Source organism: Mixophyes fleayi, chromosome 3, assembly GCF_038048845.1.
Source record: "Mixophyes fleayi isolate aMixFle1 chromosome 3, aMixFle1.hap1, whole genome shotgun sequence".
Lineage (NCBI taxonomy): Eukaryota > Metazoa > Chordata > Amphibia > Anura > Limnodynastidae > Mixophyes > Mixophyes fleayi.
In genome coordinates this window covers 164,464,738-164,491,190 of record NC_134404.1, presented here as the reverse complement: position 1 = coordinate 164,491,190, position 26,453 = coordinate 164,464,738, and the positions used below count along the sequence as shown (strand labels likewise).

General features: G+C 38.2%; 1 protein-coding gene across 1 annotated transcript in view; it reads left to right on the top strand.

The window, feature by feature from the left end:
* ME1 (malic enzyme 1) overlaps positions 1 to 26,453 on the top strand; it is a 318,849-nt gene that overhangs the window by 52,440 nt on the left and 239,956 nt on the right. Inside the window, exons 2-3 of the mRNA XM_075202703.1 lie at positions 1,194 to 1,327; positions 11,828 to 11,977. Of these exons, the coding sequence (XP_075058804.1) occupies positions 1,194 to 1,327; positions 11,828 to 11,977 (284 nt within the window). The remainder of the gene's footprint in view (positions 1 to 1,193; positions 1,328 to 11,827; positions 11,978 to 26,453) is intronic.

Genomic DNA, 26,453 nt, shown 5'->3' with positions numbered 1-26,453 from the left:
TGAGAAGATCTCGTGAGAGTGAGACTCACAAGATCTCCTCAGTAAGGAGACTACAGCGCGCCGGAAAAGGACCGCAGTGAAAGTGCTCAGCAGCACTGACCCCGCCCCCGACCGATCAATACTGCTGCAGAGAACTTTCAAGGGCCCCCTGGATGCCATAGGCCCCTGGGCTGGAGCCCAATTAGCCCTATGGTTAATCCAGCCCTGGCTAGTTGGAATCAAACCCATGGCCCCAGTGCTGTAAGCTAGCAATGCTAACCACTGTGCAACTGTACCTTCAAAAAGATATTTAAAGAGACATTTATACCAGAGACTATTAGGGGCATATATACATTATTTGAAACCTTATAAATCTAACATTAATTCAAATAAATATGCCTTCTGTTGAATTTGTGTATTTGTGGAATATTGCCTATGAAGACTTTTATATGGCATAAATGAGTGTGACATTGAGGAGACTTCTTACACCTAATATCTGGAATGTGTAGGGCATTACCTCACATGGGCTTGATTCTGTTCTTTACCATAAACTTATATTTGTGAATGTGAACCAAATTATCATAGCTATTTGAGAATTTAGGTAACAATAAATAGATTTTCCCTCCATCATTAACTGCATTAATGCTGAAGATAATGGGCCTGAGTCATTAAGGAGAGCAAGGCAAAAAAAATAACTAAATTGGATTATGAACAAACCATGTTACAATGCAAGGGGTGCAAATTTGTTTATTATTTTGCTTGTAAGGAAATTCTGGCTGTTTTTTCATGTAGCATAGAAATATTTGATAGCTTTATTTTTACACTGAAATTTAAAGTTGTTCTAGGTCATGCCATATCCCAACTATAAATCTCTCCCCACATTTTAACATTTACCTCCCCTTCCAATGGTTTTGCCAAGGTGCAAAGTTACTCCTATATTATGCTTTGCTCTCCTTAATGACTCAGGCCCATAGTGTATTTAAGTAGAAGTCTATAATGTTGGTTATCCCTGGAACTCTGGTTAATGGTCACATCTTTTCAATATTCATATTAATTCATACTAGTATCCATCATATAAATAGCACCGATGTTTGGAAAACTATAGTTTATAGGAAATTGTTCCTCACCTAACTTACTTCACCTGTAAATAAAACTTACTGTTTTTCAATATTAATAAAATCAAGGATTAATTGTTGCTCTCTTATGTTACTTAGGGTATGGCATTCTCTCTGGAGGAGAGACTACAGCTGGGCATCCATGGACTTCTACCTCCTTGCTATCTCAGCCAAGATGTCCAAGTTTTGAGAGTGCTGCGAAACTATGAGAGGCAGAAATGTGATCTTGACAGGTAACAATAAATAGGACTAGATGTGATTTTTTTTTTTTTAATTTATCCCCAGTTAGATGTTTCCTAGGTACCTTTTACTTATAATATAATAGGTAATGGTGAGCGCTCTCTTTTGTACATAATCTCCTCGTCTCCAATCAGGCGGAATGTGCTCTACTCCCACAAATTGCAAACCCTTCGGATCTTGATTATGTGGTTTGCAAAAATGATCTGACACACTATTGGTCTTTAATCCTCTTTTGATATTGGAAATATGTTCAGTTAGTCTTTGTTTTAATTTCCTTTTGGTCATCCCGATATACTGAAGTCCACATGGACATACTAATACATAGATAACTCCGTCAGTATTACTTCTTCCATTACTTCTAGATTTAATTTCATTAATTGATTGTGTATCCTTAAGGCCTAAATTCCTGCAAACATTATAATTTAGGCAAAAGAAGTACCATTTAGTCCGACAAGTACCTTGACTGACTGTAATGGGCGGAATAAAACTGTTAGTCAAGATGGTCTTCAAATTCCTCACTTTCTTATAGACAATGTGGGGTTGGTCTGCGATGACAATTCCTAGGAGCTATTGGTAAGGGAGACTCGTCAGAGTCAGGGCGCCAACAACACTATGGAATAAAACCTGAGAACAAGGCAACATTCACAAACCTAGACATATAATAAAGCTGGAAAAATTACAAAATGACCCATTAAAGCAAAAGTACAAAGGTGCAGAAAATGGGGCAGTCGGCTCAGCCAGATTAACTCTCTTTTGGGGAGTTACTACAGATTTACAAAGGGACAGGGAGACAAGTGAAAATGCCTCCAAAGATCTTGATACAGTCAGTAATCCTGAAAATATAAGTTAAGCAAGTGTAGTTTCTTTGTCCCACTCAAGAGAGGGGTATTTCCTTTGACAAGAGTGGGGAGAAGGCGCTAAGGGAGAGAAGAAGAGGAAGTGTTACTGAGACACAGTTTCTCCAAGATAATGGTACCTTTTTATGAATTCTCAGTGAATAAGGGTCTAGACTTTGTGAGCACCCTTTGATGGGGAAGCTTTGACAACATTCCAGAGGTCTCTTCTTTTCTGAGTTCTGAGGGTGGCCAGATCAGCAAATATGTGGACTTCAGTATCATTGTAGGTGACAGAGTGAAGGTTTCTCACGACCTGCATGATTTTTACTTTGATATGGTAAAAGTGCATTGGTAAAATAACATGGGATTGCTTTCCTATTATCTCTATGATATTACACTGCAGGACATAACCAACTGCGCTAGTGTCATGCACATTACCGTATATTTAAAAAACAGATATCATTTTGTGAGCTGTTGGCCTATAAATGAATTGTACAGAAATTACATTTCCATTTGTAATGATTATGTTTTACTAATTTTTTGAAAAGAGGAATTAGTATCCACTGTTATCATTAGGCAGAACTTTTAAAAACTCCAACTAATATATACAATCCTATTATAATTGCAACAAACTGAATTGAAGTACTAAATTCTTAGTATAATCTAATTGAAAGCTGTTGTAACATTTCACAGCACGGGCTGATTAATGAAGTGCAAAGTTAATTTCTGGTCAGGAACTTGCTCCACTGGAAACTTTTGTACTGCCTTCAGTGAAAGCAGCGTGATATTATCAACATTTCTAAGCGAATAGCAATGTCAAGCTAAAAAACAAGTTAAAACAGAAAGGTCATTGTGTAACATACATCAATACATATGTTCTGTAAACATTTCCATACTTGAGGTATTTGGAATGGAACATGCTAATTTTTTAGTCTTAACATGGATTACATGTGGTCGTACTAAAATCTTAATCTGGCACAAAAGTTTGGTGACGCTTTCATAATTGACATTAATCATACATTACATATACCCAACCACAATGTTGTTTGCTGTCCACATACAGTCATACTCTTCCTTGCTGCAAGAGTGTTCCTGAAGCACTGTACAGACAAATGCTACACCCCTCAACCTATCACTTAAGGCTTAACTTTAAGAGAAATAAAAAAGAAAAAGGTGTTTTTTTTAAATGAAAAAGTAGTATTATTTAGAGATATAATTGTGAAACATTCATGAAATTGTTAGAACTCAAATGATTTGAAATGTGGTGTAGCATGTTTCTGGTGCATCCGACTCCTGTGTTAGGCAATTTAACAAAACAATTTAACAATTTAACGAAAACTAATTGGCTATTTAAAATGGTCACCAGGGAAAAGTTGGCTCAACACATATTATAGTACAAAGATTTTTAAATCATTGACATCTGTGTGCTGAGGGTACTTGAAAGCCCCTTTATGTTTATTTTCCAGATATATTTACTCCTTTGAGACACATTTATCAAAATGTATAGAAGCATAATAGAATTGAATAGCCATAGGCCCAATATGCATGATTTACTCAACTACATTACAAAAAGTCCCCTGGCCATGCAGAGTTCAGAGATACGTTAGCTAAATTAAATTATTTTAAAGTCATTTTGTTGTTTTTGCACTACACTTTTTTTTTTTTTTTTTTTAACAAAGTCCAGTGTTTATTCATACACAATATATATAATTTTGTCTTTATGCTATCTGTTCAGTGTAGAATGGTGTACTCTTTATAGCAAAGAAAGGTTGTGAATTTCTCTGCCAATCAACAAGCATGTCAGATGGAATGCAGTTCATTGCATTTTATATTTGTTTGGGTTTTTTGAACTACACATCTGTAACAGCCGTTTTTGTTCTGATACGTTTTAAAAGGGATTTCCTACTACAATTTTACAGTTCACTCTTTTTGACTTGCTTGACTTTACATGCCATAGAAATAAACCTCTGCACAGTATCATAGGCAGGCATTATGTCATCCGAGTATCCTACAATGGTACACATTGTGCAAAGCACCTGTCATTGTTTGTTTTGCTTTCAGAGTTCTACTGTTGATTGGACACTTGCTTTCAGTGCACAGACCTGGTTCATATATGTGGAATGTTACAGGATTTTAAAACTGGATATGCCCAAAAAATGTTGGCCATATTCAGGGGCCCACAGAGGGTTTTTCAGGGGGGGTTTCCTCCACCCCCGAAAAAAACAAAAACGCTAGAGAGCTTCCGCAGCTCCGTTTCGGCTGCACTGTACTATACAGCAGCCGCGGCGCTGTCAAAAAAGCGTCCGCCGCGAACTCTTCTTAGACAGCAAAAGGGGGGTTGGTGAGCGCTCCTCTATATGGTGGTGAGAGATAGGGGCTGCTTAGGGGGATGAAACACAAAGGGTAGTTCCGACCCTAGAGAGATATGTTAAAAATGGTTTCCCCGTAGCGCACAAAGATGCACAGGAATGTTAAAATGATTTATTGAAACACAAAGTTGCAATGATTCCCATACAAGATGGCAATAAAAGTACATACATAAAAAAAAAAAGAAAGAAAGAAATGTCGCTGTTCCAAAATCCGGTTCTGAATGTACTCAAATAGCGGAGTTGTGGGTAACAGCTGTCTACCTACGCGTTTCGCTTAACGCTTCGTCAGGACGAAGCGGTAAGACAGCTGTTACCCACAACTCCGCTATTTGAGTACATTCAGAACCGGATTTTGGAACAGCGACTTTTCTTTCTTTCTTTTTTTCCCACGCCGCATGCGCACGCGCTTTTTTGGTGTTAGCCGCGGCCGCGACTACACCAACGTTTGGAGGCTTGCTTTCATCCTGCATATCCAAAGGATACAGCGGCACCGCTACCACTACAGGGGTGAGTGAAATTGACACCCTGAGGCCTACACTACTGAATTAGAGTCTTTGACCACTCAAACGCCAATTGACTCTACCGGCATCTATTTACGGAGTAACATCTTTATACAAAGACTGCGAGCACAGTAGCGTTGGGAGCAACGATTTACATTGGGACTCATTCAATCTTAACAGTCTGTTGGGACCTCCGTGTCCATTATCTAAGGACTATTGCTGTTTATAGATTTGGAGCCAATGTATTTTGATGTTTACTATATGGATGCACTAAGGTTGTCACCTTGCACTGTAAAATAACTGTTGCAGCTTTGTGCTGATTATTATATCAGAATTTCTGTGCCGCAACCATACCACAGTTCCGATGATACCCCCCCCCCCCCCCCCCCCCCCCCCCCCCCCCCCCCCTACATCCTAGCACGGATTATTGTCATTATATGAACGCAGAGACTGCAAATCGCATTTACATTCGGACTAACGCTTTACATTGGGACTCAATAAACCGTTATCAGTTTCAGGACCTCCGTGTCCATTTAAAAAGGATTATTTCTGATCCAGGATTTGAAGCAAGTTATATTATATTATATTATATTGCTGGTTTATACCATTTATACCATATGTATGTACTTTTATTGCCATCTTGTATGGGAATCATTGCAACTTTGTGCTTCTTAGACAGCGCCGCGGCTGCTGTATAGTACAGTGCCGATATGTAGGGCACTTTTTTAGCGGAGTGGGGGGGTTCTGGAGACCCAGAGACCCCCCCTGCGTGCGCCACTGATATTTAATTCAAGCAACTTGGAGCATATATCTTCCATAACCGTAACCATAGGTGTCCATAAAAGCAAGATGTGATAAGCAGTTGGACCCTTTTCCATACTATTGGAGATCACATCTGATTGTTGTGTTGTTTAATGGTGTGTTCCATAGAGAACCATGTGTTTATGATGTTTAAGGCTGAACACATGCTTTCTGTGATGTTGTTAAAAAAAATTGTAAAAAGGAATGGTCATAATCTCCCTGATCTCTGTTACTAATTTGTACAATGCAGGCATTAGCTGTTTCTGGTCATTGAGCATTAATTGTAATCTGCATCTTACAGTAAGAACTTCCCACTGATTGTCCTCAAGAAACCTGGACCACTATCATAACTTGGCTTCTTCTGAAATAGTTCTGGCAGAGTTTAAGACTGACGTGATGAAGAATTGTTTATAATAGCCAGACGGTGGGGTTTATTAAAGGACTTGGCAAAGGGTTCACTAATTGGCAGATGAGCTGACATGGCAAAAAAATGGTTTGTAATGTTAAGCAGGTGCTCTCTAAAGAATCACATTTCTGTGTTTTGTTGGTAATGGTTTACTCTACCATTTTTTATTATTACCAGATGGTACAAGACTGAAACTATAGAGTGTGAGTACATGGTGAATAACATGAAGTAGCTCAAACAGAATTTCACAATTATGTTGTTCTTAAAGCATAATATACCATGTAGTAACTTGTAATACGTTTGAAATTTTTTTATGTATTGGTGAGATAATAACTGTATGGGCCTGAGTCATTAAGGTGAGCACAGCATAAAAATTAGTAAATTTGCACTTTGGCAAAAGCATGTTACATTGGAGGCAGAGGTTAATTTAAAATGTGGAAACAGATTTATAGTTGGCATAGGACATGTCCTAGATCAACTTTAAATTTCAGTGTAAGAATAAAGCCATCAAGTATATGTGTGCTACATGAAAAAGCAACCACTACTTTCCTTACATACAAAATAACAAACTAATTTGCACCCCTTGCATTGTAACATGGTTTGTCCAGGATCAAATTTACTCCTTTTTTGCCTTGCTCTCCTTAATTACTCAGGCCCTATGTGAATAACTAGTTTAATGAAACCATCTTGTATGCATATTTTAAACATCCGGGTTTCTAAACTGACACTGGTACCTTACAAGATATTAAAGAAAATACATATTTTTTTAGTTAGGGTTTTGTTCCCTTTAGATTATACCATGAAATATATTGACCCAAACCATTAAGTGGCAGCAGGTTGAGTTTTGCTAAAAAATAGAAGATAAAGAAAACTCCAGTGACAGTCTTCTACATCGTCTACAATAGGTATTTAATAGTTATTCTTATATTTAATAAGTAAAAATAATTATAATGAAAACTAGAACTAGAACTACCAATGGGTATTGAAGCAAGGAACAGCCAATTTCCTGTTTTGAAGTAATTTATTTTCGTTAGATGTATAAAGTACATGAGAGGTAAGACAGGTTAGAGGCACCTACTACCAATATCCCACAACAGGATTATGTTCGGCGCTAATAGGGATAAATTAATAAACAATAGTAAATATTGATAATCCAAAACGTATTCTAAATAAACGTAAACATTTATAAAATATTAAAATAATGTTATATTCCTGTATTAATACATTCAAGTTTCAAAAAATGATCAAATAATAAAAAATAAAAATAATGACAATGAATACTGTAAAACTGCTGCTCATTAAGTGTCTATTGATACCCTAAAAGTGCAAAGATATAGAAAATAATGGCACTGGTGCAGTACTGACCTCACAAGAAGACTCATATAAATAAAAAATCAAATATAAATGTAATATACCAATTAAGGCAAATATGTAAACATATAAAAACTAGGGATGTGCACGGGCCACTTTTGGTGTCTCGTGTTTTGTGTTTTGGATTCGGATTTGCTTGAGGTTTTGGGTTTGGATTTGTTTCGCAAAACACCTGATGAAAGGTTTTGGTTTGGATTTAAGGTTTTGGATTCGGATTTATTTAGAAAAAAACATAAAAAGTGTTAAAAACAAGTTTTTTGGTTTATTTTCACTCCTATGCTATTATTAACCTCAGTAACATTCAATAACAATCATTTCCACTAATTCCCAGTCTATTCTGAACACCTCACACCTCACAATATTGTTTTTAGTCCAAAACGTTTCACCGAGGTAGCTTTCTGGACTGCATAGTGCAGTGGTCCCGGTACACAATTTGGTACCGGGGCCACAATACCTCCGCCTTCAAATGGTCTGAATTCCACTGCACAGCTGCCTGCTCCTACATCCTCTGCAGCATATACAGGGTGTAGTTAGAGCGTGTCAATACCTCTTGTTTTTGACGATGACAGGTCATTTTCATTAATTTATGATTTGGCAGCAACAGTCAACGTTGTTTAATATCTGATACGCCTCTATCTGGACTGCATAGTGGAGTGGCCCCGGTACCCAATTTGGTACCGGGGCCACAATACCTCCTCCAACTTTCAAGTGTAGTGTTTATAATTTATAAAAACTACAGTAGTTATAGCACGTCAATAACTCTTGTTTTAGACGACCATGGTACAGAGCATTCATCATTGAGATTCCATCAAGTATGTGAAAGACAGACAGTGTCGAAGTGTTATTTGTTGACTTTGTTAACCAAAAAATTGTCACTGTTGCAAATATTCGTGCAATGAAGAGTGACTTTTTCATTTAAAGGCTCAAGCTTTCAAGTGTAGTGTTTATAACTTATAAACACTACAGTAGTTCAAGCACGTCAATACCTCTTGTTTTAGACGACCATGGTACAGAGCATTCATCATTGAGATCCCATCAAGTATGTGAAAGACAGACAGGGTTGAAGTGTTATTTGTTGACTTTGTTAACAAAAAAACTGTACCTGTTGCAAATATTCGTGCAATGAAGAGTGACTTTTTTATTAAAGGCTCAAGCTTTCAAGTGTAGTGTTTATAACTTATAAACACTACAGTAATTCAAGCACGTCAATACCTCTTGTTTTAGACGACCATGGTACAGAGCATTCATCATTGAGATCCCATCAAGTATTTTTTGTAGGGGGGGAGGAGGAGGGCTTAGATCCTTGGGTGAAGCTGGACCACTAGTCATGAACACGGGCCAGGGCCTATGCCGTTCCTTGCCACTACGTGTCGTAAATGGCATATTGCCAACTTTACGTTTCTCCTCAGATGATTTTAAGTTTCTCTTTTTGCTACTTTTTGAGAACTTGGGCTTTTTGGATTTTACATGCCCTGTACTAGGAGATTGGGCATCGGGCTTGCCAGACGACGTTGATGGCATTTCATCGTCTATGTCATGACTAGTGGCCGCAGCTTCAGCATTAGGAGGAAGTAGGTCTTGATCTTTCCCTACTTTATCCTCCAAATTTTTGTTTTCCATTATATGTAGCACAAGAGAGCGTACCCCTAAGCCACACACACTCGGCAAAGCCTTTAAAAATTATATGCGGCACAGGAGAGTACCACTGGACTTATACTGCTGAATCAGTGAACTTTGTAATATAGCAGTACCACTGTACTTATACTGCTGAATCAGTGAACTTTGTAATATAGCAGTACCACTGGAATTATACTGCTGAATCAAGGAACTTTGTAATATAGCAGTACCACTGGAATTATACTGCTGAATCAGTGAACTTTGTAATATAGCAGTACCACTGGAATTATACTGCTGAATCAGTGAACTTTGTAATATAGCAGTACCAATGGACTTATACTGCAGAATCAGTGAACTTTGTAATATAGCAGTACCACTGGAATTATACTGCTGAATCAGTGAACTTTGTAATATAGCAGTACCAATGGACTTATACTGCAGAATCAGTGAACTTTGTAATAAAGCAGTACCAATGGACTTATACTGCAGAATCAGTGAACTTTGTAATATAGCAGTACCAATGGACTTATACTGCAGAATCAGTGAACTTTGTAATATAGCCGTACCAATGGACTTATACTGCAGAACCAGTGAACTTTGTAATATAGCAGTACCACTGGACTTATACTGCAGAATCAGTGAACTTTGTAATATAGCAGTACCACTGGACTTATACTGCTGAATCAGTGAACCTTGTAATATAGCAGTACCACTGGAATTATACTGCTGAATCAGTGAACTTTGTAATATAGCAGTACCAATGGACTTATACTGCAGAATCAGTGAACTTTGTAATATTGCAGTACCACTGAACTTATACTGCAGAATCAGTGAACTTTGTAACATTGCAGTACCACTGGACTTATACTGCTGAATCAGTGAACTTTGTAATATAGCAGTACCACTGGACTTATACTGCTGAATCAGTGAACTTTGTAATATAGCAGTACCAATGGACTTATACTGCTGAATCAGTGAACTTTGTAATATTGCAGTACCACTGGACTTATACTGCTGAATCAGTGAACTTTGTAATATAGCAGTACCACTGGAATTATACTGCTGAATCAGTGAACTTTGTAATATAGCAGTACCAATGGACTTATACTGCAGAATCAGTGAACTTTGTAATATTGCAGTACCACTGGACTTATACTGCAGAATCAGTGAACTTTGTAATATTGCAGTACCAATGGACTTATACTGCAGAATATGTGAACTTTGTAATATTGCAGTACCAATGGACTTATACTGCAGGATTGTTTTTGGATATTTTTAAAAAAAAAAAAAAAAATTATAACTTTTTTTCAATTTTTTTATAACTTGGGAATAATGGGGAAATAACAATGCCCTTAGAAGGACAGAGCACAGGACACAGCACCACTGGACTGAACAGGACACAGCACAGGACCCAGCAGCACCACTGAACTCAGAAGGACAGAGCACAGGACACAGCACCACTGGACTGAGCAGAACACAGCACAGCACAGCACAGAACTGAACAGCACAGCACAGAACTGAACAGCACAGCACAGCACAGCACGAGATATAGCAGGACAGAGGACCACCTAACACAACCTCCCTCTACCCTGATCAATGCCGAGTGAAGATGGCTGCGGCTAGCGGGGAATTTATAGAATACGAGTATCGCGAGATCCGACAGCGGGATTATGACTCAGAGCCTCGGTTTCAGTTTTGCAATTGGCGGGAATACCCGGATCTGTCTCGGATCCGGCTCGAATCGACAACGTTCGGGTGGGCTCGGATTTCAGATATCCGAGCCCGCTCATCTCTAATAAAATCAAATCACACGCATTTTTCAGTTTCCAGGTTTGTGCTTCGGTAAAAAAGACACAATTAGGCACACTTTGTTCTATGTATAAACAGCTGCAGCACACAATTGTGCAACATTTAGTAAAGACAGTACCAATAGTCCCTACCCTTTCTCATGATTAATTTAAGTCATTAGTTAGGCTAAAGTAAACAGTATTTTAGGAGAAAAATGTAACTTTTTTAGTTAATGAAAGTTGATGATTATAAAGTAGTAGGAAGTTGAAGTTTGATGTAGTTGGAGTTTGATGTAAGGTTAACAAGGTAGTGCACCTAATCAGACTTTTCACCTCCCCATACACAGAGACGGACTTCTAGTCTGCATTAGCGGATTGTAGGCATATATCTTGAGGCATGTGGGGCAAACAATCTAAGTGGACTGGTGCAAAACCAAGGCCATTTACGCTTTGGAAATAAGGTGCACTGTGTGTAAACCTTAATGGTATGCTAATAAACTGAAGATTTCTAAAGAAGTAGTTGTGTGGCTGTTTGCTTATCCTGTGACATTGCTGTAAGTTAGGTCTAATTGACTACTGCAGGAGATGGGCAAAGTAATCTAAGCATCTGGAAAGTAAAGAGGTTCTGCTATATTTCATCTGCTATATGAAATAATGAAAGTTGCCATGATATATCACAATTCTCCATAGGAAAGTAGCATATATTTTACAAATTGAATATGGCTATAACAATTCTAAAGTTTGACACATGTTGTTAAATTGTGATTATGTAAATGTCCTGGTAATATATTTATTTGTTGCTACAGGTATATTTTATTAATGGGACTTCAGGATCGGAATGAAAAGCTTTTCTACAAAGTTTTGACATCAGACATTGAGAGATTTATGCCTATTGTTTATACTCCAACTGTGGGGCTGGCTTGTCAACAGTATGGCTTAGCATTCCGGAGACCAAGGTAATGTGGACCCAAATTTACTGAATTATTATTTTAATAATCTTATTAAAATAATATTAGCAGCAGTGGTTCTGTTTACATAGTAACTAAAAATTGGGGAAAGGGTAAAACTACATAAAAACAAAAACTAATCGTTATTTAATTTGCTTTATATATAAGTTACATTTTGCTATCACTTACAGTATACACTATTAATTATATTTACTGCACGGTAAAAAAAAATATTTATAATTGTATAAGTAGATGTCTTTCTGAACTTCTCAGAACCTGCTGGAATGTAAAGGTACTGGTCAAAGGTGAAAGTTTCATTGCAGAGCTACAAACTGAAATAAAAAATGTGATTTATAAGTTAATTTGAAGGGATTTGTTACCACTGTATTTTCAATATGAGCATACAAACTTCGCCATGACGTGGGGGGACTCAGCTATTAGATTTTTTTTCTTTAATAACTGAAACACTCTTTGGCATATCACATATTCTGGAGTTGAACCGTGGAAACTTATATTTTTCATAAATATTAAATAAATAGAAAATAACAATCAATGTTCAATCAACATCGGAAAGGAAAAGAAAAAGTGACTTGTGCAGGAAAACAATAATAAATACAATCAGTCAAACAAGTTTGTGAAGCAATAAGTATATATAATATGTATATGTGTATATATATGAATTCTAAAAAAAATGAAATGTACAGGGGGCGCTTCCATGGTGTGTTATTCAACATACAGTCTTATTAAAATACAAAAAAAAAAAATTGCACGTACCAGAAATCAATAAATGTATAAGCTTATCATAGTCACTTGCAGGTTTTTTACCAACATTTCTGTGGATCATCCAATAAAGAGCAAACGTCACACACAGTTATCCTCTCCATTCCCTCTACGCGTTTGTCTAAGCGATTTAATTTACTGTCTAAACTGTTTACTGTCTAAATTCTTGACAAAACTTAAAACAATGCAATTATCAGGCTACTCTTAAAAATGCTGACAGAGTCTGTCTCACGACTGGACAAGGCGATGACACTGTATTTGGGGCTGCCAGTGAGTGCCCAGGATGAGACATAATCCCAGAGATGATTCTATGAAATGTGACATAAATAAATAATAAGGTGATTTTGTTATTTTATATGTTTTAACTTTTTCTAGCTTCCATCTCCTTAAAAGAAGCTGACACTGGGATTCAAGCTAACCATATTTATTATTTTTATTGTTCATTTATATAGCACCACCATCATATTACACAGCGCTGTACTGAGAATATTTGTCACTCACATCACTTCCTGCCCCATTGTAACGTACAGTCTAAATTTCCTATTACATAAGCACACAAACACACGAGGGTCCATTTTAGTCAGCAGCCAATTAACCGACCAGTATGCGTTTGGAGCGTGGGAGGATACCAGAGCATCTGCCGGAAACCCACGCAAACACAGGGAGAACATACAAACTCCACAAAAAAATTCCCGCCTGGAATCAAACCCCAGCGCTATGAGGCAGCAATGCTAACCATTGTGCCACTGTAGTAAGCATAGCGTAAAAATGTAGTGTAAAAGCATAGCAAAAGTTTGGAAGAGAATGGAATTTCATGGAGACTTATATTGAAATACTATATTTTTTTATAAGTGGTTTTAAACACTAATGTCACAGGTTTCTTACTTGACTGGGTGGGTGCTTCTCTTCCCAAGCACTGGGGGGTCACTACAAACAAAGATCTAATGTGCAGGGCATGCTGCCATGAAGCATACTGTCGATCCTATCACTACAACCACTACTACCACCATTATAGTCTACTAACATAATTGTTGAAACTGGATCCTTCAGATGTCCTTGTTTGAGTCTGCTGCATTGGTAGCATGATACCACGGGAGGCAGGTGCAACTGCGACAACCTCTCCAAATTGGGTCCAAATTGTGGGCTCAATTTCATTAGGAGCTGCTAGAATAAAGGAAGGGAGCTCCGGGGAGGATGTTATTTTTTAAAAGTATTTTTTGAAAGCGGAACCTTTAAAGATAATTCTAATCTAGTTCTGGAAGAACTGACAGCTATTTATGTTGAGCTTTTTAATATGTTATTGCACACAATCTACTAACCCAGTTTACTTACAGTATGTAAAGCCATAATTGTGCGCTAAGATGCATTAAATCATAATATAATTGTCCTAAAAGTCAATTTATTATTTAATGAAAACTCTGACATTTCAAACTTAGGATAGAGTTGGAGATACAGTATGTGTCCCCTGGAGAGTTTTATTAAACTGTCTGCATATCTCAGGTGAAGACACTGACCGTACTGTAGAAAATACTTACTACACCGGGTAGATGTAATAACCAGGACAAAACAAAAATATCTTAACATAGATTATTGTGTCCTATTTTCACAATGTCTCTGGCTTCCAATAAATCGCAAGTAATTATAAAATTCCCTAGTAGGCTGAAAATTGGAACGCAAAGGCATGATCTGGATAAAGAAAAGGAAATAAAATATCTGAGCGGCCAGATTTCATAAAGACTTCTAGCTTAATCCCTTGGCTCCTTTCAAGTGCCAAATATAGAAAGGGCCTTAATGAATTGTTAGTCCAGAGCACATACTTAGCAGTGACATAACTAAATCAGCATAGTCTCAGTTTATAGATAATATGATACACAGGCTCACTTGTGTGAAAACCAGTGTCCACAATAGCTCCTCAACTGTCTTTGCAATTTATACATTTAATTTATTTACCAGTCAGCTAAGACGGTACAAGTTGGGAGCATTGGCCAATTTTAATTGATTTGTGATATAAACTATTCTGAAAGAGCTTTTATCCAGATTATTGTGCTCATGAGACAAAGGAGTAGCAGGATACAATATATACGTATTTGTTAAATTATTTGGATTAATTCATAAATGTGTTAAATCTTAGATGAAAGCTTAAACGTAAATCTATCTGTACTTAAAGGTTTGTTTAAAGGGTTTGGCTACATAGGGACAACCTACCTATCTGTTATAACTGTCCCACAATGGTGGGGATCTGTCAAATAGAATGAAAGCACTATTTCAGAGCAAAAATAATACTTGGAGTACAATAATCTTTTGAGAGGTTAAAACTGATAATGTACCAATTATCCAATCAAAAAGATAAAGAGATTTTCTACCAAGAAGAAACAGAATTTCTGCATGGTATTATTTTTAGATTGATACAGTCACTTCCACTAAGAAACACACAGTACAGAAGACTTTCAGAGACATATTATTATAAAACACTGCTTATTAAACACAGGTACAAACACCAAAAACCAAACATAATGATATACAGGGTGGTCAATATTTTAAGCTTGAGAGCCAAAAAGACGTTTGTTAAAGCCACGGCCATGAGGGATTACATCACACCAAAAAGATGGGCCATTGAAAGCAAAGAGGAAAAGCATTGGGGTACAAATACAGAATATGTCCAAAAAGAGGGACACGTGTTAATCCCAACAATTAGAATCCCAAAAGTAGTAGAAAATAAGCCCCACCCCTTTCACACAAACTCTGCCCACAACTGGTGCAAATTTGGGTAAAACTGCACCCACTTGTCTGTTAAACCACACCCCTTTTGTGGCCCGCAAATTGGGATGTCCCTCCAAAATCAGGACTGTTGCAGATATACTATATATTTATATAACTAACTACAACTATCAAATATACTGTAACACTTTTACAGTTTTCTAAAATGCTAATTAATCATATCTAGAATTGAACTTAACAATAAACTTTATAGTCTCTTGTGATTTAAGTTGCCATATAGCAAAGAAACACCAGATGAGATTTTTTTTTAGATCTTAACCATATGGTTCTGTAACCATTGTGAAGAGATCAATTAACACTTATAAACCTCATTTTACAAGGGAGTATATTAACAGTTGGAGAAACGTGAAAGAAACTCAGGCTCCAGATGGACTTCTATTCTTAATAGAATTCAAGGAAGTTTCCCACTAGATGTCCAAGCTGTCATAACTGAATAGCAAACAACACTGCTTTATTGTTGTTATGTGGGATGTGTATTTGTCACTAAGAATAAGGTAAACTAATCACAGTCTGTCAGGAACCCCTCCAACCAGTACAACACCACCCGGAGTCTACTCTGATAGTCAGGTGTTTGCTGGAGCCCCTAGTGTTGGGGACAGACTTGGCTGCAGACTACAGAGGGTCGTGTGGCGTGTACCAGCTGTGGGGAACCCGGGAGCAGAGGGTAATGGCAGACAGCAATTCCAAAGGACAGGCCGAGGTCAGGGGTCACTTGCCAGGAAGAATCGTCAGGAAACACTCCAAGGGTCGAGGTCACGGGCAAAAGACAAATCCAGTTAACAGGCAGGGGTCATACACGGTAGGTAACAATCCAAAGGCTTAACACCAGGAGTACAGGAATATAGCAGCAGGCAGCAACACAGGGATCTGGAAGCTTTAACCAGCAGGGAGGCTAAGCCCTCCCTGCCTTAAATATACAGTGTGACCAATCAGAGCCTAGCTGTGCCACTTACTTAATTAGTAATATTAATTAGCCCACAGGCTATTTGCAAAATAGCGCACGCGCCCGGCTGCCCACAGTGCCGGGATGCGGCGCTGAACTACTTAGCGTCCGGCCGTTGCTACGGCAAAAGTCTGCCTGGCCCCGGAAGTGATATCCCAGTTGCCATAGCGACGGCCGGGACGGAGGTAGCAGAGTCGCGGCAGCTGGGCACCGCCGCGGCTCGTAACACAGTCTTCTATAATGAAATGTAGTTAATTTTATATTCTGCCAATAATGTTATGTTTTGATTGAATATACAGTATGTTTATATGCTGTATTGTTACAAATGTAGGGGGGTATGTACTAAATTAAATCTAGAGGAAAGAGTGCCACTGTTCTACTCTTTTCTCTATAATTGCAATGTTCCTCTGTTGCTTGACTGTGGCTGTATGCTGGGGAATTGTCTAGAGGAGAAGTTAGGATGGGGCTATAGTATGCATGATAATTCTGGGCAGATCTAATCTGGCTGCTACCTCTGTATCCTTCCCAATCTGCTGCTCAGGATTACCTCTGGATCTCATCCTTTTATCACACTGACCCTCTGCTTCTGTCCTGTCTTCAGGGGCAGGCTGGGCTGGGGGGCATCTGCATTTTTTTCCCTTTAAAACACTCCTAATAGGCTGCTGAGTCGAGTGATGTCCCCCAAGCTAGAATTTGCCAGCACTCCCCTGCCTGTCTTCCTTCCACCTCCACAGACCTCTATACTTCATGGCTTCATTTACTGGCCTTCTCACCTTTTTGTCTGTTTTACCCAGTTTGTTTATTAGTTTATTATGTTTGTCCCCAATTGTAAAGCGCTACGGATAATGTTGGCGCTATATAAATAAATGATGAGGATGATGATGTATTGCCTTACTATAGCCACTGCATTGCTTTACCATAGTGTTAGTGTGCCATAGGTTTGCTTCCCCTACCTCATTGTACTGTGTCATCCTCACAATTGTTTTGTTCTTCCATATATATGTGCATAATGATGTTGCTTTTACCTCACTATTGCATTGCCACCATTCTGCTCTACATTAACCTTGCTGTGCATCATTATTGCTCTGCCATATTACTGCTTAAAGTGTGTAGGTGTGACCCATTACTATGTTTTACACACCTATGCCGCATCGCTACTGTCCTAATCCCTTTCCACTTCCTTGATGTTGGTAATATTTATTTTCCTCCACCTTGCCTTATACATTATCGCTATCACCTCACCTCACTGTTAAGCTCTCATTACCATCTTTCTCAGGTATTCACTCATTTCACAATCTCAGGCTATTCTCTAAATTTATCATGCTTTGCATCTCTCTCCCTTCCGTCCTCTCCCTTCTTCTATATGCTCCCTTTGTTCAACCTTCCTACTCTTCTTCCTCTCTTCCTTTCCTTCGTCCTAACTCTCCCACTGTCTTTCCTCTTTTTTCTTCTCTTCTCCTCTGTCCACACCTTGCTGGAATGCTCCTTCTACTATTGCATCACTCTGTACTTCTAGGTCTGCTTCCCTAGCCCTGTTTTCTTAAGTTCAATCCTACTTTATATTGGACATTACCATCCCTCTTACTCACTGTCCTGTAAATACCTTGCATCACCAACTTATCCGTGTGTAATCTATTTATAAGAAGACGTATGGTTTCTCCATAATTATTTTAGTTTAATAATGTATTTTGTAATATATTATGGATCCTTGCTGTCTGTGTATTGTATACTACTGTAAGTTTCATGTTCGCCGTTGCAGACCTTTTGAGGCATCTTATAAATAAATAATAATACTAAATTAATCATTATTATGCAACATGTGCACCTCTCCCTCCCCTTCTCCATAGGTCAATAAAAAGATTGTTACTGTGGCTTTAACATTTATTGCAACAGCACTTGTACTGTTATCTCGAGATGATGATAAATGAGCAAAAACATAAAAAATCCTTTATTCTGCATTAATGTTAAAAAAAAAAATTCAAATAAATTAAAAAGTGGAACTGAAAGCTAAATTCTCCAGCAAGCGGACTCACACATCCATACATCTGTAGAAACTGGCCCAGCAAAGTTAGCCCTTACCTTTTCGGGGCAGTTTCACCAGGACAGTTGAGTAGCTCTGCTACATAAGCAATATTTTTTTGTAAATTGGCAGATAAAAATAATTTTTCATTGCTACGGTAAGTGATCATTAAAAAGCCCTAGGTTTCTCCGAGATCGGGGCTTTAATGATAAATATGCCCCATAAATCTCCTTATTCTATTGCCTCTTGCCGCACTTGTCAAGAGGGAGTCACATGCATGTCTAGCACCACTAAAGTCGAAAGTAAAAGAAGTTAAAACAAAATATGCAATATAACTGTGTAGTGCAGTAAATATTGACACAGAATACCAAAAATTGATTATATTATATAGTTAAATGCAATGTTAAACTGAAATATATAGTGAAAATATTGTGGTTTTTTCAAACCTTTTTCTATTAAGTTTTATTATAGGTGAAATTGTAAGAAAGGAAAATACATTAAAATAAAAGAATAAAATGGCTAACATACTATACTGCCCTCGTGAATTATACATGAAAAAGCACTGTGAGGCTACTTGCAGTGTTCTTATTACCCTAGATCCGGGCAGGCTGCAGCTTACAGCTTCTAACTAGTGTTTTCTTGAATTATTCGAGCATGGATGACAGTGACTAAGAGCCAATACAGATTACAAGTGGACTGACAGCCGGTTCCTGCAGACCACCTACAACGTGAAATAAAGTATGTGCATTATTAGGATAATCATTAGACATCAGGTACAAAGAACACCTTGTATTTACCAGTGTCTGCAGGTTTTACAATCTGTTATCTTCTTCAGAATAACCAAAGATCCTGAAATGACATGAGCCAGTGTTTTAATTTTGTAACACAATCTCTCCTTGTATGAGGGAGCTACTGTGTCAGAGACCTCTTACCTTGGTTTACTCAGAAAATGGTTTGTACATTTTTTATAGAATAGCAGTGATCTGTAACGAGAGACTGGTATTTTAATCATTAATTTATTAACAATTAAGTGATGGAATCTGAACAGAAAGAAAGTTAGTGTATACTAGCAGGCCACACACAGAGGTCCAGCCAGGCATGTAAGACAAGAAAATTTAAGTGGAAAGGAATTGCAAGTAAAAGGCTGTTAAGTGAATTCTATCATTACTCATAGTTATTACTTATATATTTCTAAAAAGGAAAAATGTGTGTGGGAACCAAAAGATTGAACAATAGATTCAGAAGTGTCTTTTCAAATTACTGAACAGGAAACTGCAACTTCACTAAATTCTACCCACATTTTTTAATAATCGCATATAAACATGGGGAAGTTGTTATGATCCCCTTCTGCTGGTGGGATTAACCTTCCTGTTAGGGAGGCAGCATGGCCATGAAAGGGAGTGACACATGTGTAGCAAGGCTTTTGGAATTCCAACCATGCTGCTTAAGGGTACGTTACCAGGGGCAAATGCAGGATTTGTAGAGGGGAGTTTCCACACCATGCCGCCAGTGGGCGTGACAAGAATGCATGGGGGCGTGGCTATAATTTTAGACAGTGCTTGGCTGCTCTCCAACTCTTCCCATCCCCATAATATACATGGGCAATGCTGCGTGCACTACTGTTAGGTGCACGCACCTCTCCCTTTTCAAGCAGAGCCATGTGAAGCGGGAGCAGGGTCCAGCCACCTCAATTATACAGTGCCCCAGGCCTGGGGGGGTTTTCCAGGCACAAGGAACTACCCCCCCCCCCCTCGGTTTGCCTATGGTTACCTAGCAATTTTGACTTTCCTGTGATAATGCTGTCTATATTACCAGGCCCCCTATGATAGAAACATTATGCATGGTATCAACTACTGCTAAAGTATTGAAGACCCCCCCACTCCCCCGGGAAGAGATCTAAAGCACTACAAACTGTACATTCTGACAGAGTAGATATAGCGCTTATACAGGAAACCCATTTTAAGCATTATGCATCTCCCCCTTATCGTAGTAACAGATATTTCCTGCATGCAATCTTTTGTAGCAGCTTCCATTCCAAGACTAAAAGTGTTGCTATATTATTTGCCAAACGTTTACCTGTAATGGAGGCTGAGCTGTATCGGTTGGAGGAGGGGAGGTGTCTCCTTGTAAGATATTTAACCAAATTTTCACTGTTATTAATATTTACGCCCCTAATGAAAGTCACACAACTTTCTTTTAAAAAGTGTTGGAACTGGTTACCTCTCTTTAAGATCGAGTACTAGTGTACAGCAGAGACTTTACCTGGACACTTGACCCTCATCTAGATCTGTAGAATGGGTTAATATGCCATTTCAGGAAGATCATCCGAAGTGTAAGACGTATTTTTCATGCTTACCAACTGGCTGGCAAGTGGAGGATACTCCATCAGGAAAGTATATAAATATACTAGTTAGTTCAGAATGATATCTGTCTGTCTGTCTAATTATCCATCTATCTATCTATCTATCTATCTATCTATCTATCTATCTATCTATCTATCTATCTATCTATCTATCTATCTATCTATCTCAGTCTGTATATACTGTCTAGTTCTATTATATATAAATGGAATGCATTAACAACAACCAGTAACCACAAGTCTGTGTAAAGTGTATTTAAGATTGAAATTAAAAAGCAATTGATCCGCAAACTATTGTAGCTGACTACTCAATACAGAACTGCTTTACTATAATGACAGTGTTAAGGGTGAACCAGGGACAATAGAAAACAATAGAATCCTATTTTATAGTGGAACACTGCAGCTAACCTCCTCCCTACATGCTCTGTTCTTAAATGGCACTTGAGAGAACGAGGGAGGACTATATATACAAAAGATGGCGATCCATAACTCTCACGAGTTTTGCAAAAGACAATAATCATGGAAAGGAAGTTTCACCTAATTTTGAGATTTGAGTTTGGCAGGGAAAACTGAGTCATGACTCACTTGGATCACCAACGTCAGATTTCATTGGATTTCAAGTAATCCGAACCACTCATCTCTAATATTTAGCACCGAACAATACCTTCGATCCACACTCACCATTTGAGAACCTCATAAATGTATAATTTGGGGCAAATATATTAATTTGGGTGCTTTCAGTAAGCAACAAAGAGAGGCCCAGAGGGAAGCTTTGTTACATAAAATCAAAATATTTGAAACCACTCATAAATCCTCCCTTTTCAAGGACATTTTTGCAGATTTAACAGCTAGAAGGACTGCACTCAAACTGCTCAATGACAGGATTAAACTGTGATACCAAAGTGCTGCAGCAGATTTTTCTGATGGATCAATAAGCCCGGCAGAATGTTATTCTCTCCATTAAGGATGAGAAGGGTAAAGCGTGCCCTAAAGCTGTACTTATTGCCTCAGCCTTTTGCTTTTACGATCCCAAGCTGTATAATTTACTTTGGGATGCTAGTTCTTCAGGGGATGTCAATAGAAAGTCGCCAATTAGGGCTTATTTATTATGATCGACTACCCAAGACTTTCATTAGAGGACAGGGATCTCTTAGAGGAACCGTCTACCCTTTCGGAATTGGAGGACGCCATTGCTCTTACCCCCACTGGTTAAAGCTCGGGACCTGATGACTTTACTAGGAGCTAATCAAAGAAATTTCCATCTACAAGCCTTTGTAAAGCACATTGTAGAGTCGGCGCCTCTACAATGTGCACCTTAACACCTTAACAGCACCAATAATACAGTCAGGCATCAAAGTGACGTCATTCTAGACGCCTGGCATTGTCATTGATCAGAATCCTTTGAGGTGTATATTTCAAGCAGTCAGTGTGAAGAGTTTGTCGGGGAAGACACCATCAGTGTCATCATGTCGGGTTATGTGCTGTCGGGTTTGTCAGCGTCGATTTGAAGACTACTACTGTGTAAACCTTACCATACCACCCAAGTGGTAGAGGATCTGAAACATGCCTTTCCCTTTGTATGGCAAAAATCTCATATCATATATTTGGGAGCGTATTTCACAAAAGAGTGAACTTTTTCAGGTTAATTGTTAACTGAACTTGAAAAGAGTTACATAATTGGAAATCTAAGAACTTCACCTGGACAGGGAGGCATAACATACTTAAAATGAACTCACTGGTCAAAATGTTATATCTTCTTCAGATGTTGCCCATACTCATACCTCCCAAATGGTTTTCAGACCTCCTAAAATTGATATGGGACTTCATTTGGTTGGGGTAAATGGCCTCACTTGAAATTGGAGGTACTTTATAGAACGAAACACAGAGGAAGTCTTTAACTCCCTTATATCTTTAGCTATTATCAAGCCACATTGTTAAATAGTATATTGGAATGTACTAGGGTGTGACTGCAAAGTAATGGATAGAGATTTAGAAACACTCCTTACAGGTCCCAATTGGTATCATTCCATGGATCCCCACTTTACTGACACATCCTTCCATCTCCACCATTCTTTTGTGCTTGAAAGGTCTTAGATACCGGAAACTTATTTCTTCAATGAACTCCCCAGTGTTGTCATTCATAGTAAATTTTCAGTTGCCACCAGGGTTAGACCATATTGCCTTTAGAGACTGGCTGAAGGCAGGGGTCTATCGTGTTGACCAGCTGGTGAGTTCTACCCGAGTTAACCCTTTTAGTGAGCTCCAAAAGAAATGGAAAATCCCCCTCAGGAATGAAAACACTTGTAACTCCACCACTTTCTAGGTGTTAAAGGTTTTCTTGCTGAAACTAGCAGAGAAGTTACGCTATTTGAGCAATTATGCTCTAGACCTAACAATCCCTAGCTTTAATTTTTAAAATTATACAAACTAATACTTGAGAACTTGTATAATCCTCTACCGAGGTATATTAAAGCCTGAGAAAGGGACCTTGGACATGAGATCGCGGAATGGCAAGTGGACAATGATCATACATATGAAGGATAATTGTTTAGTTGAAACACAATTTAAATTGCTCTCTTAAAGGTTCAGATCTCCTAATACCCTGAGCAAGATGAATGTAAGAATACCAAATTTATTCTGGAGATGTCTTAAAGAACTGGATAACCCACTTCACATTTGGTGGGGCTGTTTGTCATTAAAACCCTTTTGAGACTGTGTTGCATCTTTCTAGCAAGATCCTTGGAGAAAGTGTTCCTGATGACCTGCTGTTTTGGCTACTCAATTGGTCAAAGATTCCAGTCTGTAAATGTTAAAATCCTTTTTGAGGCACAGCTACTATGCCACTAAAGCTGTGATAACCACTCATTGATGATCCTCCTCTCTTCCAACAACAACGGAATGATTCTCAAAAATGTATTTTCTTTATGGATTTGGATGACATCACTTCTGCGACAGGTGACAATTATGAATCTTTTCAGGATACCTGTTTTCAAGTACAGAACTTACCTCTCACCTCCCACCAGTTGAGTTGTTTATACTGCTTTAACCTTTTTGAGATGTTAGTCTTACTACTAACAATGTTCTACGCACAGCTCTCTTCTTGCTCTTTTATCAGTGCCCAATTGAATATTACCTGAATGACTCATATCATATAGAAAATTCATCTAGATCATCTGGCTATTATTTTACAGTTTCTGTTTGTGTAGCCTTCCACTGCATATATATTGGACATAACCTTTCCCCTGGGTGTAGTACCTATTAACGGTACTGACTACCCCGACACAGACTAAGACGACATGAGGATTCCGCAGAAGGACTACCTCAGCCTGAAAAAAAAAGACTGCTTACCAAGATCCAGATAACTTCATGCGACGACCCGATCTTTTGCCGACTGTGGAAAATTACGTCATGTGAAACCGTGACTCCTCTTAAAGCGGCGATGGACGGATCCGGGTATCATTCATGTAATGTAAGTATTATTTTAGGGGTTAGGGGTATTAGGGTTAGGAGTTAGGGATAGGAGTTGGGGTTAGGGTTAGGGTTATCCATACCTTTGCAAGCCGGGTCCGGCTTTAGAATCCTCTTGTCGGGGTAATAAGTATCAGTAAACTGACTACCACCGGTTCCCCTTCCCCAGCCTTTCCGCTTGGTTTTTTCCCTCCTTGTTTTGTCTTCCTGCCCCGCTCCTGTTTACTTTTCTACCCACTTAATATAAGAAATGTCTGAGACAGGGTTAATATTGTTTTTCATTTATGTTGCTTAAATACCAACTTACGATATCAGTTTATTACTGTATGCAATATTTTGCTGTGAATATATAGATAAAATTTATATTTAATCTTCATATATCAACTTGAATAAAAAGATACTCCACCATCCTGTGCCCTCCCCTTCCTTGTTTTGCTATTGTTTTTTGTCTAGTAACTGATTTTCAGTACACATTAAATTCAACTAAATATAATTAAAATTACAACTTTAAAAGTATGTAATAATACTCATAACATCTAATGTATTTTTAAGCCAAATAAAAATTGAGAGAGGTGAACCAAAATGTTGATAGCAAAGATCTGGGTCCAATTTTTTTGTATAGTTGTGTAGAAAACTGGTTATACACAAAATCAATTTAAAATTCATCTGAGTTGCACTCTAATCTTAATATTGTTCTGCTTCAAACTGTGTTCTTCAGCAATAAACCCTGTAGCTTTTATTTCACCTTTGGGAACGTCCACGTGATGCTTGTAGCTTATTACTGAAGTTGGGAGGAGATTTGAAAGTGATCTAGATCAGATTAGAGAACTATCTAGTGCTGTTCTACTTGGCATGAGTAATTTACACTCAGGTTACTGCATGAACGAAAAAATATACTCTGTGAGGTCATTTGTTTTATGAAGAGGAAAAATACAAGAATACTATTCTCCCTTTGGGAAAAGTTCATTTTTGTTGACAAAGAGCCAGCTAAATTCCAGCTTTCTAATAGTTTCAAATGTTACCTTAGGATACAATCCAGTTTTATTCTGAAGTTTCCAGGGTCAACTGCTAACACTTCTTGTTGACTGATTTTTGTTTAATTAGTTATGCTCTCACAGGATTAGATTGAGATTTTGGTGGTGCAAAATTAACATTGTATTGAGATGTAGATGATTCAGTTTATCTTCGTACCTTTCTCAAGTAAAAAGCTTAATTTTTTTTTTGCCTGAGACAACCATACTGTAATTTAGTCTTCCTTGTCCAGGTGAGCAGATTGGGGTATCAGTGTTATCTTGCTCCCTCATAATGATCTGAAACTTGTCAATATTATTAGTTTACATAGTAAAATAACTATATTCCAGTGTATTCCAGTGGTTCCCAAACTGTGTGCCGTGGCTACCTGGGGTGCCGCGGCGATCTCACAGGGGTGCCTCGGACAGGGCCATTTGTAAGCAAGGCAGGGGACTGCTTGGTAAATATTTTGGCTTAGGGGTGCCTTGAAAAATTTATGGAGACCCTAAGGGTGCCTCGAACTGAGAAAGTTTGGGATCCACTGCCGTATTCAACACCTTGGGGTAAATGTATGAACCTCCGGATTCTTCAACTCCGGCGAGTTCAGCGTCTTCAGCGCTTAAATTTAAAGTGGCGCTGCCTTGTAAAGGGAAGTCTCCCTTTACAAGGCAGCACTGCTTTAAATTTAAGCGCTGAAAACGCTGAACTCGCCGGAGTTGAAGAATCCGAAAGTTTATACATTTACCCCCTTCTGTTGACATGTACTTAAAGTGTTCTAAAACCCTTTACTTAACTATTGAGTCAATTAAAATGGATAATTTGTGAACCAATTACTAGTATATAGTTATTCTACTAAACTAAAAGCAACGCTGAAATAACACAATTGCACCAGATATAAAACCCATAGATTACTATTATAGCCTTGCAAATGTATTGCAAGGTTTTCTAGTAAAAGTAGCAATATAACATTTTGAAACACATTTAGTTCAGTGATGAATGAAAACTACCATAGGCCCTGTGCTGCAGTAAATCAGTAAGGCCCCCTGTAACTACCTCTGGGTGACAGAATACAACAGAAAGAGGCCAAAGATGCAGATGAACTCCTAAGTCCTGTATGCCATGAAGA